The sequence below is a fragment of the Zeus faber genome, assembly GCF_960531495.2.
Source record: "Zeus faber genome assembly, chromosome: 6".
Lineage (NCBI taxonomy): Eukaryota > Metazoa > Chordata > Actinopteri > Zeiformes > Zeidae > Zeus > Zeus faber.
Window position 1 is genome coordinate 31653282 of NC_137201.1, and position 17956 is coordinate 31671237.

Genomic DNA, 17956 nt, shown 5'->3' on the forward strand with positions numbered 1-17956 from the left:
TTCATGCCCTCGGACGTTATGATGACTCCATCTGTACTTCTTTATTGTAAATTGTGGGGAGGATATGCATGAAAAGTAGAGAAGAGCCATGTTTCCCGACCTTTTTTCGCCCACGGCACACTTTTTTAGGATGAAATAACCCCACAGCACGGCACACACTCAAATCTCACCAACACGTGCAACTGTGCTGATTAGAACTATGGCCAACTAATAGTTCTCACTTTCCATTATCTCGTTTTGAGGAACACAGAGCTGGTCTCATGGCTGGAATTGTTAAATTAGTACTGCCTTGCGATTTTGATCTTGCAACACTGTAGCAGCACATTATGCCATATTATGGTCTGTTCTATCATGGCACTGGATATGCCAAGAATTTTTGCTTGAAATCCTTTACGGACATTTAAGAGCAGGTACTTTTATACTAATTGTCAATGTGGTACTTTCACTTTCACTAGTTTTGTATCAGGGTATTTGTACTTTTACTCAGGTAAAAGCTCGGAGTACTTCTTCCGCCACTGCCAGGAACACAGTGATACGGTCACGCTCTTACGCGAAGGCCTGGTGCGGATGTAGACCACGTCGCTCTTGGCGCCGATGATGTGTTTGTCTTCCACCTGCAGCATGATGGCTCGGACGAAGATGGCGTACTGGGTCCAGGGCTTGAGGTGCTTGAGCAGCACCCTGGGGTCGGTGCTTTTGTCCTGCGGGAGATCCACGTCCACCAGGTTCCAGCTGTTTGAACCGCAGCCGTCCTGACCGTCGAACTCCGTGATGTTTTGGAAAGGTCTGGAGGTGGGAAGAAAAAAAAAAAAAAAAAAAAAACAACATGTCGATGTAAAGCTTTTTCCAGTAATCTGTTTGGTGTCCATTCAACCCTTTTTCGCATAAAAAAAAACAAAAAAACACAAATTTTTCAAATTTTCACAAGCATAAAAACAAATACCATCAGGTTTTCGTCTGTAAAAAGCTCATACATTTGAGGCCATAGTAAGTTCTTTATAACCGGTGGCAAGGGCGTTACAATAGAACAAGACATTTGAGTTGAGAAATTTTGAGTTTTCCTGCTCATCTTTCCTACTCAAGTTGCATTTTTGGGATGAAACCACACCATCACGCGGATGCCCTGAGGGTGTTCCGGGTACTTACGATTCCTTGTAGTAGACGATGAAGCTGATCAGGTCTCTGTAGTCCTGCGGACGGTTTCGCTCCCAGGTCAACTTGATCAAGTTGCTGGTGGTGCTGTTCATCTTGAACTTCAAGATATGGCTTTCACCTGCCACGTAGGAGAAAGAGCCTCGTTCAGCCGGCAACAAACGACAACACGCCGCGCGACAGTGATTTCACGGCTCGAGGACAAAAAGAAAGGCGCGGTGATAAAACCCACAGCTCGCTCGGTCGCCGTTGTTGCGGAAGTCGCCCTCCTTCGGCTTCTCGGTGACGCCCGTCTTCTCCCACATCTTGTGGATCTCGGACATGCAGAGTTTGGGGTTGAGGCGGAAGAAGAGGCGCCCTGCTCGGATGGTCAGGTTGTGCTGGGACCAGTCCCACAGGAACTGCAGGTGCTGGTTGTCGATGGCCGAGAAGGCGTACATCCTTACGGGGGAAAGAAAGGGGGCACCGGTTACGGCCTGTTCAGAATCTGTTTGTTCTGCCAGGTACGTTTACATACATATATACATCCACACATATACTAGGAATTTGTTAAGACTGCTGCAGACCATTAGCATAAAAATAAAAATAAAAAGCTTAACAGTCTGAAAAAATTGAGAACAAAAATAATAATAAAATAAAAAAGTGAAAAAAAAAGTAAACATCAGAAAATACAGAAAAATACAAAACAGAAATAGTTAGATGTATAAAGATGTACAAATATACAAGATGCGATACTATGCACTGGGTTTTATTACTGTTATGGGTATAGAGGGTATAAAATATGAATATCAATTATTACTATGTGCTAACTGGCTTGGGCCTCTCACGCTGAAACATCTCTGAGAAGAGTATGTTCAATCCCACCACTTGATCAAGATGGATCTATAGATATATATATATATATATATATATATATATGCAGGGCTCATTTGAATTGGAGGGTTGGGTTTCTGTGAATGTTTCATCGGGCCTGTCTTACGCTGAGAACCAACGTGAGAATCGCTGCCGAGGCAGACATGAAACACATCGGCCCGGGCCTCAGCCCCAGCCTCAGCCCCGGCCTCAGCCCCGGCCTCAGCCCCGGCCTCAGCCCCGGCCTCAGCCCCGGCCTCAGCCCCGGCCTCAGCCCCGGCCTCAGCCCCGGCCCCAGCCGCGGCCCCAGCCGCGGCCCCAGCCCCAGCCCCAGGCCCAGGCCCAGGCCCAGGCCCAGCATGCCCAACATGCCCAGCAGCTCATTAGAACACCTCCAAAACAAGGGAAATGCCGTTGGTTCCTGCACAGCGCTCCACTGTATTGAAACCCTAACCCTGGGAGATTAGACAACCCTAGAGGACTTTCCCACGACCTCTCGGCTATCACCTCAGAGAGCACTCCCCTCTTCTGAGACTGGCAGCGATATCACTGCAGAGATTGGGGCAAGTGGGCCCTGACACGTTCCACTTTCCACCCAGGCCTCACTTGCTATCAGACGAAGGTGAACTAAATAAACCTCTAGGTGGTGGTTAAATATCGCCTTACAAATATCAAAAGAATCAACAATATCTCAAAAACACCTTTGGGATAATGTGACCTCCAAGAATTTATAGTATGCAAATGAATATTTCTCAACTTTTGTGCCCCACAGAAATGTCTGCATTTCACACTGATACTGTAGCTTTCACTGTTAAACCAGCCATTTGGAAAACATAGGACTAAGGAGGAAATTTCGCGCAAAAAAAAAAAAAAAGCATCCCCAACCCTTAAATCACGCCTCGGGGTCAGGGTGAAGGTTGGGCTCATAACCTTTATAAGTAAGATGTCCCCATACTACGTGCGCCGACATGTGCAGCGATGCCTGATAAGCCAACAGCTGAGAGTGATGAACTCATACACTCAAGGCTGCAAAAGAAAACAAAGAATTTCATCAATACAATTACCCCATCCCCGTTCAAGCTTTTTTAACACTTAAACCCAAATTCAACTTGAAACTCTCCCGGTTGAATCATCAGCACAAACATCCTGGGTAATTGAAAAAAGTCACAAGATACAAGACTGTATTAAGGAGGACTCCATAAACCAGGACTCTTTCAATGTCTGGAGGGGGGCTTTATTACTTCCAGAAACCTACCGCCCAACATAACTGCGCCTATGTCTCCACTCTTTTAGGATTGGAAGATCTAGAAAAGTCATTTAACAACAAAAAATATTTCACTTATTAATAGAATTGTCTACAAAGACAACAAAAATACCTACAGTTAAGGAACAATCACACAACAGGAATCCTCACTTGTATGTATTTCCCTGGTAGACACTGGTTTCACTCACTCACATATATATATATATATATATATATATATATATATATATATATATATATATATATACACAATGGACTACATTCCATCCCCAAAGCAAATGGGAAAAAAAGAAAACTACACGGTAAAAAATAGCACTGAAAGACATAGATGAATGGGAACAAATGAGTGAAGATCGCCTCAAACACAAATCCCTCTCACCCGTCCATGAGCTCCTCCCCGTTGATGTAGCGCAGGCTCTTGAGGAAGGAGAGCGAGCCCAGCGTGTGGGAGTGACGTATCCTCACGTAGCCCGTCACCGTCTGGATCAGTCCCATGAAGTTCTCCAGCTCAGACGCTATGTTATCTGAAGAGACACACACACACACACAACACACACACACACACACACACACGGTGAGTATAAAACATGGCTCTGCAGAACCCTCGTGTCAGATGTTTGAAAACGTCCCTGCTACAGTAATAGTTGTTTGAAGCCACATAAAAGTTGCCACACGTGAGGGTGGGCGTGTCAGGCGTGCTGTCGTCCACATGAAGGCGCATCATTACGGCATAATGTGATCATCGAGTTTGAGCGCGAGAAGTTGATGTAATGTCCATTCTGCTCTTCTAGGAGTCCGGGCTCCCAGACCTCTCCACTTTCACTTTCTCAAGAGACCGTAATGCTGTGAAGTGAGGGCAGCGAGTGTGGAGTGGAGCCGTGTGGGCTACCAAGGTTAAATACAGTGCAGTTACTAATACACTATACCACCGTATGTGCTATATGCTGTTTGTGTACAGCCGTCTAATAACGCATCAACAACTTGTGTTTTCTAGATGTCCAAATATAAAATAAGCTTGATCATTTGTTACACAGATTTGTTCATTTATTTAGGTGAGCCCATCAATTTGGAAGATCTAAAGCTGACCCTTCACCCATAGCCAATTACGTCTCTCAATGCAGAAAGGAGACCCCCCCCTCCTTGCTGGAGCGGCAGACCATGGTATCGGTGTCAAATGAGGGCAACATACATCCATAGTTTGGCGTTCTTTGGGATATTTAAGTTCCGACGCAAAGCAGACGGTAAAGCATTTAACAGAAATTGGGATTTTTAGGTATATTGTGATAAATATCGTCATCGAAAGGTATGAAATATTTCATCCCGATAACATTTTTGGCCGCATCGCCTAGCACTACAGTATGCTGCTGAGTTTTTGGACACCTAAGCCTACAAGGGCTGAGCACAGTCTTCTGAGTGTTGGGTGGTCTACGGTACACTAGTCATCAGCAGCGTTGTTAAAGCACGGTCTGCTGTGATCTTTTTTAACAACGCATTACGTAATCCATTAATTGGTAATAACGCGGTGAGGAAACCACTCACTTCCACGGCGGATGTTGATGTGCAGGTTGCCTTTGATGACGGTGCAGCCCATCAGATCCTGAGCGGTGTCCACAGAGTCGATGGTGGAGGAAGGACACGTCTTGTCGCAAAGGCCGTGACAGGCGCTGCATAACATACTGTATGGTGGAGGGTGGAGGGTGGAGGGTGGGAGCGGGAGTGGAGGTGACGTGAGAAAGAACAACTTTTCAGCAAGTGAGTGGACCTCATCTGACCCTCGCAGTCTAACGTGCAGCACCTCACCCCAAAACGTCCCGGCCACACCCGAGCATTCCAAAGGATTCAGGGAATTACATTCTCCTGTGCGATACAAGGTCCCTTTTCAGACGGGGGAGCTGAATCTTTCATGGGCCCTCGCCTGAACTCTGTTTTTCTCAGGAAAAGTGACTCACTGCATTGACCTCCAAGACAAAACATGGGTTACGTGGCCAAAGAATTGCACGGCGGCAGCGAGACTCGACATGGAAAAATTGGGAAAATGACAAATCAAAATACAGGAGATAGGTTGCTGTGAGTCACAAACAAAGACACTCTCTTATCCTGAGCTAATGTCAAATGGGGTAAATGTCAAGTGGAGGAAAGGTTGCTGGTTAAGTTGTTATTGTGATGAATCCCTACTGAAAGCCTCCCAGCTATGCTAATCTGAAGAAATCCAGCAGTGGGGAGTGAACACAGGGCACTCGGTGCTGCACTTTCCACTCCTCCTAATAAGTTTGGAAAGTCTTGGCATTGATCATTAATAACCAAACATGGCCCCTTGCCTCTGGCTCTGTCAACCCTGAGATCCATCTTAAAGCGAGGAAACTTTGGATGGCCTGGGCAGGTAAAGTTAAGCTCCAGGTAAAGGAGTCTTTATGCAAATGAATCTCATTATGCAAAAGAACACACTGAACCAAAAAGTGTCCGTAACACGGCACCGTCTATGAATATTAAAGAGAAGACACCTACTGCCATTCCCATCAAACACACCGACAAGGTGAATCAAGGTAAAACATGGCTGACCCATATTGACATTACCCACTGAATCAATACGGGGAGATTGATTCACAGGCGGAGAAACACATTGAAGATTCTTGGAGATTTTAAGGCACGGGAGGGGGGGGCGACACGGCATTGCAAACACAACTACACATGGCACCTCTAAGCCATTGGCGCCTAAACTAGAAGTGAAGGGCGGTCTTTACCTATTAGTCTCATTGCGTGTGAAGCCGGAGGGGCAGTCGGGCATGCACTCTCCCCCGTGGATGACAAAGTCGTTGTCGCTGGGCAGGTGCAGGTGCGCACACAGCTCCATGGTGATGCAGCGCCAGCCCTCGAAGCGGTACGTGTCCGGGGGGCACTCGGGCACACAGCGGCCCTCGTGGTAGTAGTGGAGGCAGGCGGAGCAGGCCATGTCATTGTTGGGCTCCGTGCAGCTTCCCAGGCACTGGCCGTGGCAGCACTCCCCGCCGTCCGTGCAGGCGTGCTTGCAGCTGTCCGGGCACACTGCAACCAGAGAGGAAGTGGAGGGGAAAGGTTATTTTAAGGCCTTGAAATACCTCGGTCCTAGAGGTCACACAGAAGACACCTTGATACAAGACTGGTGTTATGATCAAGGGGGGGCAGCTCATAGTACATGATGCACAGCGGCAGTGTGTGTGTGTGTGTGTGTGTGTGTGTGTGTGTGTGTGGGTGTATAAACATGCAGCACCACATTTGTGTACATTTGAGACATTTTTTCACCACACAAGGCGACAAGTGCAAGATCTTTCATGATTATACATGACTTGACGAGGGCACATTCTGCTTGCAAAGCCAAGTGCGTGTTTGTGTGCATGACTGGGCCGTGTTGGCTGGAGGTGAGGGGGAGACGGGCTTTGGGATTAGCGAGCTGTAAAACGGTAATCGTCCAGCGTGGCTGGGGAGCCAGAGTGCTCCGTCGCAGTGGGGGGGGGGTGGCGTGCCAGTGTGGCCCCAGCTTTCCCCGACAGGCTGCAGAGAGCTTGCCCCGCTACAAATGCATGCACATGCATGGACTATTTAGGAGGTCATTTTTTGTGATGGGAATGGCAGGAGCGGGGATATAAGGAGTGTATGTCGCCAGCAGATGGACTGCTGTTGACTGAGGAAAGGGGAGGGCTGTGTGTGCAGTTGAATAATAAAAGATAACTGCGGCTGATAATATGGAGCTTTGTTCTGCAGCGTTATGCAAGAACTGTTACAGATGAGCATTTTAAAAAGAGGGTTATGTTGTAATGTTATGTTGTAATGCATCATTGCTATATATCAGGTTATCATATCACTCAGGACCTACAGACTCAAATCCTCATTGCATCCATGTTTTGCCTCCAACTCCATTATCATCCACTTCCATTTTTTTCCAATATCAGGACACTTCCTCATGCTCCGAATAAAATGGCCACTTACCAGATGACGTGTTTGTATTAATTAGTATTGTTGCTATGGTTACATGCAATTTAATAAAACATGACTTTGACTTGACTTGACTTTGAATGTTATTGACCAACACTACGTTTGAAGTTTACAGATACATGGAGTATTTTCTCTGGCCACGGCATAAGGCCTGCGAAAAATCATTGCATATTATATTGTTTTTCACCGTAATGAAAGTCACTAATTTCAGATCGCATATTAATGTCCACACCCATTCATTCTTTTTTTTTTTTTTTTTTTTTATCATAAAAAGCAAAGTTCCCTACAATCACAACAATAATAGCAATCACATTTGGACTGGACCTTTGGATTTAGATAAATTCAGTTTAATCTCTTGTCTTTAAGCAAGATTGACAACTTTCAATTAAGTGTTCTGTTCACACAATATTAACAACATTTTGTACATTTACCAATATTCTGCTTTAACGATAGACAAGAAGAGACAGGAGGAGACCAGCTCAACCGCTGCGGGAGCTTCTACAAAAGATCTAAGTCGGTCTGGGTCGTGAGAAAATCAACAGCAAAACGACTGTGTAGAGAACACCGGGGTGTTTCAAATTAAGCTTGTGCAACATGAATAACTAAATTGTCTCTTTGTTTACAGAGTGTCAGTGAGGAACCCAACCTCATGGCAATGTGTTATCAATAACACACAATACATTCTCCCTGCTTGGGCCAGACCGTGACGCACCCTTTTGTTAAAACACTGAGGCCGACAAGCTGTTTATGGAAAAATACTTGACTTTCTGCCACAGCTGCCTCCACATCCACGATATATCCTGAAGTATAAGCAAAACGCTCATCAGTTCATGTCACCTTTGATGGAGATCGCCCCCGATGGACATTTTAATGATGAAAAAAACAACCTGATGAGTCGCTTAATCTGCCCCGTAATAGTCTGTAACAAATCCTCCTCAAGGTATTAAGACGTAAGATGCATTAGATCTAATTGGTATTACAATTATGATAATCCAGTGTGATTTGGAGAGTGTTCACGGTGCCACCGCTGCTATGACAGGGGAGCGGCGGCTGTTTTTGATTTGGGGAATGGAAGAGGGGGCCGATGTGACACGGGCGGAGGCGGTGCACATCGGGGACGGTGGGAGCTAATGCGGCGAACCATCCTCCGCTCGCCCCCCCTGAGACACCGCAGGCCCCGGTGTTCTAGTTTCATACCTGCCCACTCCACAGAAAGACACCTGGGTGTGCGGCTCTCAAGTGCTGGTGGTCACACAGTGGTTTTTATTTAAAAAATAATAATAATAATGGGAGGAAGAGTTTGTAGGGTAGAAACGCACAGGCGGCCCGAGTCCCTCGAGGGCAAAGCACCATCGATAAGAACTCCTTTATACCTTGTGCAATAAAAATTGATTAAATTCCATTATGGCAACGCTTGAGTGCTGCAGCCCTGATTCCGCTTTGCGCAACACCCATGCACACGCAGTGTTCAAGAGACCTGCCGCCTTTTGACCTGTGACGTAGTTTCACTGTTTTCGACCCCAAAGACCCACGGACGCACATCCAACCTATCCCTCAATCCTCTATGTGGGGCCGCTGCCCGCCGGAGGAAGTGATGGTAATTCAATCATCGTTCCAAATAAACACATTCATTAATAATTTACCATATTTCATATTTCAGGTCCAGGGAGAGAAAGAGAGGGAAAAAGGAGCAGTAAGAGCCTCATCTGGTTGTCAATACAATCCTGTTGTCGGAGCGCCGTCACTCTGCTTTTCTGAGTCAGTCAAGGAAACGTAGCTGGCTCCTGGGCTAATCTCCATTTTAATATTTTATGGCGCTTCAACAAAACATCTGTGTAGGTTGAGAATGTGCGTGTGTGCAGTTGGAGAAACGCGGCGGAGTAGACTAACATTCCCACAGTGCCAACTCACGCCTCACCTCGCAGGGGAGGGGAAATGATCATTCCACCTTTGGGCCGTTTCTTAAATGCCTTCTTTTGTTTCTCACAATCAGCACGATCACGGTGAAACTCCCCCTTGAATTCCTTCAGGGTGAAGGCAAGAGAAAAGGTCTGTGCCATTTCCCCGAGAAGTCATTTACAGATGAAAAGACTCAATACATTCTTTTTCATTTTTGAGCCAATGCAGTAAATGAAAACCATATACTTCTGCTCTAAATGTAGATAGATTTCTTTCATAAGAAAATCTTCAAATAGATATGGTATCTGAGATGGTTCCCCATCTACAGCAGGTTGTATTCTGAAAGTTTGGGATATAACGCCTTCTGAACACCGTAGCTGACTATTCTGGAACCGGCTCAAAGCGCTCGTGACTTGTCATGTCCCTGCAGCGGTGAGATGAGGAACATGAAACCTAAATGAGTTTGCTGGCAGCGGTCAGATCAGAGGGTGAGCTCTATAGTAAACTAAAAAAACAAAAACAAAGCAAGAAAAACAAAACAAAAAGAAATAATAAACCTTGGAATCCCACCAAAAGGGGGCAGCCAAAGCAAACTCTAACGAGCCTCACTGAAGACGGTCCCTTCCCTTAGCGTGCTTTTAACAGATTCCTCAATAAAGATGAATTCCAAAAGGGCAAAGCGTTCGGCGAGATAAATAGTGTGCGTTTGTGTGTGTCAGTGCCGCCTTAGCGATCCATACAAGGCGACCCGGTTTCCCTGTGTGACCAAACAATCCTTGGTATCAAGGATACAATCCTCTATATATAGATGCTCCTAATGCAGTCCTATTTTCACACGACTGCACTCTGCACACAGCTATGCGTGGCATCGTGGGTTTCCACCGCTTCAAGGGAGAGGGACTACCACCTCGCCAGGGACCAGTCTGAGAATGTGACTCGTCAACAATCTCCTCTGCGGGCCTGCGTGGATGAGCTGCGTTGGAAATGCACTACCGGCGCACAAATGCGACGGTCTCAAACTCGACACGGGGAGCTGAACGTAAACACGGCAGAATGGCGGAGTCGGCGATGCTGCAGCTGCATGGGGGGGTCGCGCCAGAGAAGATGAACTGAGAAAAACAGAAATAAAAACACGGATTACAGCCCCACAGGCCCGTGCAGAGTCAACCCAGTCAAACCGAGATGAGATGCCGTTCCTCTCCTACGGTAGTTACACAATACCGCCCCCACCCCTCCACCCCCCACCCCGTGCCGGCTATTTCCCTGAGCAAACAGCCAGGTCAGACACGCTATAGACACTGCAAGCACCCAGCCTGCCCCCGCTGCTCGCAGGAGCACTGCGACACGAGGAGCTCCGGCTCATCAATAGCAGCGCCAGACAATAGTCAGCGCTGGAGAAGTCCCTGCCAAGACACCGCTGGTGCATCTCCCCTGACGAAACCAGACAAGCAAAAAAAAAACAAGACAAACAAAAAAAAACAAAAAAAAACACAATAAAGCACAATTCCAGACGAGATGCATGCTTTTAAAACGTCAAAGTAGGTCCTGTAGTCCTGCAGACTATGTGGGGAATGTCTACAATGTTCCAAGCAGCAGAGGAGGGGAATCAGTGAGGGACGAATGTTAAACCCCCGCACCGGCACATCAACAACAACAACTACTACTACTCCAGGAGCTACTGCATCAATGAATAAGATAAAATGGGGGTAATTTGGAGTACAGTCTTGACTATTGAGTAATAATAGGAGAAAAGAGAGGCCAAAAACTACAGCCGGGCGAGGATGCCGACGTCACTCTGAGAAAAACACCACGTCGGCTGATGTAGTGGAGGGAACGAGAGGAAATAAAAGGGGTGCACCAGGCGGGCCTTGCCTTTCTTGCAGTGGGCGTGCAACCTTGCGGGGGGTGGGGTGGGGGCGTGGGGGGGCTTCAGGGTCATGTGACCCATAGTCCAACAAACCGTGCCCTTCCCCCCATACCCCCGCCACCCCCTTCTCTCCCCCCTCTGCCTCCTGTCTACCGGGAAGAAAATAAAAAAATAGAAAAAGAAAAGCAGCTCCGATCCGATGGAGACGGAAAGATTTCAACGGCGTCTGCGCAGAGGTGGGGCGGGGGGAGACGGCTGGGGAGGGGGGGGGGGGTTGCACGCGGCGGGATAATAAAACAAGTATGCTTTTTTTTTTTTTTTGCTTTTTTTTTTTTTTTTTTTTTGGATGGCAACGGCGTGTGCGTGAGAGGAAGAGGATTGCAGTGCAGCAGCCGTCCTCATCTGAATGCGTGCCGTGTCGCTCCAGCCAGAGTGCATGCTGCGTAGTAGACTACTACACTGTTTACATTGGGAGGCTGGTTACATGTTTACAGCCAGGACGCTGCCGCTACCACAACGCGACCAAAGGACAAAATAATGCAGTTATTTGCAGAATTTTGCTGACGTGCTCTCTCAGCCTGTCGCCGATTATGCGACGAAACGACGTAGAAATAAAAAATAAACTGATAAATAATTACATTCTCTTCGCGTCAGGATGGATATGAAGTGCGACAGACAGTTGGGAAATCATTCATTACACATTGGGTCCAGGAGGGGGGGAGTGAGGGCTTAGTGGCAGGGGGTAAACTGGGAGATTCCTGCCCAGCCAATCACGGCCGGGCGGAGGAGGTTCTAATCAGTGTGACTGACATGTTATTGAGTCTGGAGCAAAGATGGTAAACAAGTCCTCTGTGGAGCCGGCGTAGGGAGGGGGAGCCGTAACCATAGTGATTAAGCATGCCTTTTTACCAGACTCTGAGTAATCATACCTTCAGGGAAAACCTGAGGGGACAGAGCTTCCCAAAACAAGACGCCGCAGACCCAACCCTGGTGAATTTCCTAATGCTGACAGCGTTGAATCTTGATGCTTACGGGGGGGAAAAAGGTTGTTCAGCTCTAAAAATAATAGTATTGTTGTATAGATTTAAACGTATGAAATCAATGAATTTGATATGTGCAAGTGTATATATATATATATATATATATATATATATATATATATATATATATATACACCCCCCAAAAATATTACCAGTTAATGCCTTGAATGCTATAGAATTTAACAGACGCGATTCATAATGATGATACATAATGTGCTCTGAACCATTTCTAAGGGTATGGCTGTTGTATATATGTCAATCACACAGGCTCTGCTTGCTCCATAAAACAGACCTCTGTTCCATAAGGTTGTCTCTACATCACCTCCATTTAGTCAAGAGTATGGACTCTGCACCTCCGTAATCTGCTTCACTGTAGGGGATGCAAAGCGTCCAGCTCTGTATGCAGAGTCAGAGCTCGGGTTACAGGAGCCGTGAACGGGAGCAGACCCGGGGGCAGCAGAACACGGGTACAGTAGGAGGCCCAGAGGTACGTGAGTACACCCAGGGGTATGAGAACAAGGGTACAGTAGCGGGCAGCAGGCCCCACCAAGAGCGCCTCTCAGGGGTTCCATCGTGCCACGTCCACATCCGAAAACCCGATCCTCCCGCCAGCCCTCCGGTGGATCGCTCCAGACACTTGTTTAGAACGCATCAGCCCCGGCAGCGGGGGAGAAGGATGCTTCCTCCGCTCCCAGGCGAAGGCAAACTGCATCATCACACAATCCTGCACCGCCCGTCCTGCCGTGGCTGCGGAGCCCCCTAACTGCGGAAGGTTTCTGATTTCATCTTGTACGTTTCACCTTCTCAGACAGTGTGTCTGTGTGAATGTTTTTTGGGGGAAATGAACTGTTGTGCTGATTAAAGAGGTTGCCTCGGAAGGGGGGGTGGGGGGTGTTCTCATGGCAGTCGAGCACAATGTCGTTTTCCCGTGCAGACACCTGGCTCGGGGGGGGGGCTCGGCTAAATCTCTGTTCGGCGCCGCAGACAAAGGTGTGTGTGTGAACCCATTCCTCCCCGTCCCAGTGTTTCTGGGTCTCTTCCACTCCCGTGCCCACTAAAGACCGGTGCTGTGTTTTTCACACAACTATGTGCTGGTCTGTGTGTTCAGGCATGCGTGGCATTTCCCCTCATCGGTGTTCAGTCACAACAACACATCACGCACACACCCCTTCCTTCCACCCCCAGGCCTGAGCTCACACTGCAGCTGCTGCTGCTTTTATTGTTGTTTTGTTGTTTTTTGCATCTGCTAACAGCACAGGTATGCAAAAAAAAACACTAAATGTTTGTCTTTCCCACTTGAAACAATGCGTTTTCATGTGCACACATGTGACGCTGACGTTATAACATCACTGTAAGGCTGTCCTCCTACCCGTTCAAAATGGAGACAGTAAAGTCTAGTCATTAGTATTTGCTTTTACTAGGTAGGATTGGGTATAGGTCCTTTTCCAAATTGGGTTTCCACTGTAGCGCTTTTTTGTTGTGTAGAGGGTTATGGGGGATATGGAAATGTACAGGCGAGCTGACAACGGTTTTGCTTCTATGTTTAGCTGCGCGTGTCTCCTCGTCTCTTCAGGGAGACCAGACAGAGACCTCGGCAGCACAATCTGTAGCCCAAAGACAGACATTCTTGACATTCTCCCTCATTAATGCAAAAAACCCTCCGAGTTTTAAAGGACTCACTCATCGGGGCTGTATGTGGCTGTCATGACTTGGCGCGTTCGTTAAAAAACAGCTCTCGCTCTCTCTCTCTCTCTCTCTCTCTCTCTCTCTCTCTCTCTCTCTCTCTCTCTCTCTCTCTCTCTCTCTCTCTCTCTCTCTCTCTCTCTCTCTCTCTCTCTCTCTCCTCTCTCTCTCTCTCTCTCTCTCTCTCTCTCTCTCTCTCTCTCTCTCTCTCTCTCCCCTCAAAATTCGAGGCACGGCATCATTTCATCAAGGCTCCTGTTTTTGGAAGATGCTCCGGCGGGTTATCTTCCAAAAACAGGAGCCTTTCTGTGTGGAGTTTGCATGTTCTCCCCGTGTTCACATGGGGTTTCCTCCACCTCACGTCAGTAAGGACCCCCACCAAAAACATGCACCCATCATCGTCTGACCAGCGATGGACACTTATCACCTGGTCCCCGGGCGCGTCCACGTATGCTGCCCACTGCTCCTGGCTGTGCCCCCGGAGGAAGGACAAGCCAGGATGGGTCAAAAGCAGAGGAGCCATTTCACCGGCCACCATCAAGCATGTGCATGTGTGTGTGTGTGCAAGCATGTGTTGTGGAGTGTCGTGTGACAATTAAAGACTGTTTCTTCTTTCTTTCTTTCAAATCCACTCCGTGAGGTGTCCTGAGTCAAGCACTATTACAGCAAAGGCGATTCCCATTACACAATCAGTGCTGAGAGGGGACATCAAATACGACATTCCTGAAAGATCATTTTTATTGGGGGGAAAAACAAATGCAATGTTTATAACGTACTTGCACGGGGACAATGCAAATACGGTTGTCTTTACGGTACAACCATGAAAATGACAGTAAAGGGGATCAGTTATAGTCGGTCGTGACTATAACACTTATTGTGCACCTCAGCCTGCAGACACAGATAACTAAGCAGTGAAGCAGGCATTAGTATGGGAAGGGCTACTCCGGGGGAACAAAGACATATATTTCTTTTTCATTATTTTCCGAGGGTTTCCTCCTCCTAAAAATGGCTTCTAAAAATATCTCGGCTCCCAGTTCGGCTTCATTAAATTCAGTGTGTTTATTGGCGGCCCAGCTTGCTGGTTGGCTGGTTGCTTGACTTGCAGGCTGTCCTGTGACTGGCTAGGAGTTTGGGGAGTTCTTAGCATTTAGTCTTTGTATGCGATCCCCTCCTACACGCTCCGCCACTACCTTCTGGTTCCTCATCCATAATGAATTCACCGCCACTGAAACAAGGTCATTTGGGATGTACTGCAACTATATCTCAGAACAGCCTGCTGATATGTGTGGCAGCCCTGTGATGTACTGCTTCAAACATTCCGCTCTTGTGTAAAAAAAAAATTATAAAACGTATTTATAAATAGATTTCAGGATCTTTAATATTGCCAGTTGTGGCCCGTCCACACAGGAATCTACCCAGAAAGGAATGACCAGCTGTACTGACCAAACTTAGTGATTCTGTTATTCCTCAGCGAAGCCACAAACACAGCTACTATTATTTCACCTGTACAGCAGCTTTTACTTTGCAGTTTGCAAGTAAACCTGTTTTATCCTGTGGAAGCAGCGGCACAGTACTGGTTCTTCCAGCCAGGGCGTGTTTCTGTTAAAAGCCATCTGCAGTTTTGCAGCAGACCGGCTTCCGTCCCACGGGCACATGGTGCCCACACACTACATCCTGGCACCTCGTCCCAGCACGCTCTCACTACTTGCACAATAGTCTCCATCTGAAAACGACACATCTGCATTTCACACTGACTTCAAGAAGGGCCCTACTATTGATTACACAGACAACATTTGTAATGTTTGGAAAGGTTCGTGCTCAATGTGACACCTAATACCAGGGTAAAACTGGAGAGCTTCACACAGATGAGGCCCTCTCCAATTACTTTAGCAGACAGCTACTGGACTGAAGGGCTCTTAAAATTATACTTAATATCATCTATTCACAATGTGTGGGTATGAACGTGCTTCTTTAATTGACAAGGTTCATATTTAGCCTATGTAAATGTTTATTGTGATTATCATGACTTCCAAATCTAGAGATGCAACGATTAGTCAATTAATCGATTAGTGGCCAACTATTAAATTAATTGGCAACTATTATGATGATCCTTTAATGGTTAAATGGAATATCTTTGGGTTGTGGACAAAAACAAGACATTTGAGGACATCGCCTTGGGCTTTGGGAAACAGTGGTCGAAATTTTTCGGCATTTTCTGACATTTTATGGACAAAAAGAATAATCGATTAATCGAGAAAATAATCAGCAGTTTCTGTGTCTCTCCCTGGCTGCCACTTTACTGACCGATGGAATCCCAACCAGAGCAGCCCTAACCATTAATTATTAATTAATTCATCACCAGCCTCTCACCTCACCATGTTTATCTTAAAGAGTGTTTGTGTTGCTATTGTTTTCACACTCAAACCATTACATAAACTTCACACTCTCTAAACACACCAGTTTCACCCTGTCTCCGCCCAGCATACAAATCGGAAAAATGCACCTCGTGGAGACACATAAAAGAGAGGGAGGAGAATGCCTGTGCACATGGGTTTAACACAGAAAGGCACACCGTGATGTCAGAGCGCCTCAAAGGACGCACTCTGACATCACTTATGGCGGTCAAGTATAAAGTATGACTCAAGGGAAAAGTCCAGTTGTTAGATGCCACAACAAGGACTTATTACATAATTAAGACCAATTTCATTAACTTTCTTTATAAACAGTCTGCCTTCTATATGGTAACCACTCAAACACCTCTAACTGAACTGAACTGGATTTAGGTTTTGTGAGAATAGTCTCGGAGATGCTGCAGTTCCACATTGTACCACATGGGGAATGTGTCAAATGAGTTGCTGTACATAAAGCCTAATTTCATTTCCATTCAGCGTTATTTCATTACAAACACAAAGAGTTGCTGCTTGCTTTGTGAGCTTTTGCACATGCTTATCTGGTGAATAGCGCACAGGTGGTTTACACAGTTGCACAATAGCAGAAAATAAAGCCACTCGCTGGTGTCCGAGTCATGTTTGCTCATCGTTAAGATAGGCCTGCCATTCGCTCTCTGTACTTTACGGCCGGAAATATTTGGTGACACTTCAAGCCTTTGTGGTTTTTATGTGATCCGGTTTACATCAAAGGGTGTTCTTGAATACAAACACACATTATAAGGAGTGGCGATATAGCCAAAAGCCACTCCTTTACCTCGAGGCCCTGAAAGGTGACAAACAGCCAGCGCGTGTTACCAAGCGCTCAAAAAGCCGTGGTTTAACACTTTGCAGCCATTGCACTGCAATAAACAATGAACTCACGACCGCTTACCCTCATTAGTGATTGGCCAACAACAGCAACCAAATAAGGCTCTGCAGCTACACACTGCCTATGCTGAGGAGTGTAAAAAATGTCACCGTTTACAACTTTGAGAAGGTATTGAGAATTATGTCACCCAAGTCTCGACCCTGACGCTCTGACGGGAATTTGACTCTAATTTGATTTTTACGATTAAAAACATTCCCTCATGCATTCCTGGTTTGAGGACAAGCTGGGGAGTCACTGCGGTCCTGACATTCTGTGATTCCCCATCTTGTCTTTGCTTTACTTCATTCCGCGACCGCGTCGCTGTAGAGAGATATACTGAAGAGGTAGGCACTTTGGAGAGCACTATGTAATATATACGGAGACTGTTGAATGAGGGGTTTGGGGGTGGGGACCAACGTTCAGGCTATGGGGGCCAGGCACTGGAGACCATTGGCCAGACGCTGGGTAAAGAGCCCGGTCTGGTTTTACTGTACCAACAGCAGGAACAGGCAGATGATGTGGATGGAGCAGGACAGCTGACAGGCCTTAAAACAGTCCCCAGCCCACACTTCCTATTGGCCGCCAGTGACATCATGCTGCTATTTCCCCATGTTTCACCTCCTCTTTTCAGAGTGGGAGGAGAGTTCCGGTCCACTTTACTACACTGCTCCTCTCCCTCTCTCCGTCTCTCCCTCTTCTCACCCTCCTTTGCTTTCCTGTCTCTCTGACTCCCACAGTGCCTCTTTTCCCCTTTTAGGGACCTCAGCAGCTCACATGGCCACCCTCGTACAAGAGCAAGAGGAAGAGAGAGAATTTAGGAGTGAGGAAAGAAAGAAGGAGACAAAGTCACAAGTACCACGATGGACATAACAGCCATGACAGTGTGTAACGTTGAGAGGTCATACCTCCGTTCTCTTCCGTCTCTCACCCTTG

At 46.8% G+C, this 17956-nt stretch overlaps 1 protein-coding gene across 1 annotated transcript in view; it reads right to left on the bottom strand.

Moving 5' to 3' along the window:
• Nucleotides 1-17956, bottom strand: part of igf1ra (insulin-like growth factor 1a receptor) — a gene marked incomplete at both ends in the record, with an annotated part of 80910 nt that overhangs the window by 18511 nt on the left and 44443 nt on the right. Inside the window, 6 exons of the mRNA XM_080002935.1 lie at nt 551-786; nt 1147-1273; nt 1385-1593; nt 3648-3792; nt 4808-4944; nt 6010-6310. Coding sequence (XP_079859061.1) covers nt 551-786; nt 1147-1273; nt 1385-1593; nt 3648-3792; nt 4808-4944; nt 6010-6310 — 1155 coding nt within the window. The remainder of the gene's footprint in view (nt 1-550; nt 787-1146; nt 1274-1384; nt 1594-3647; nt 3793-4807; nt 4945-6009; nt 6311-17956) is intronic.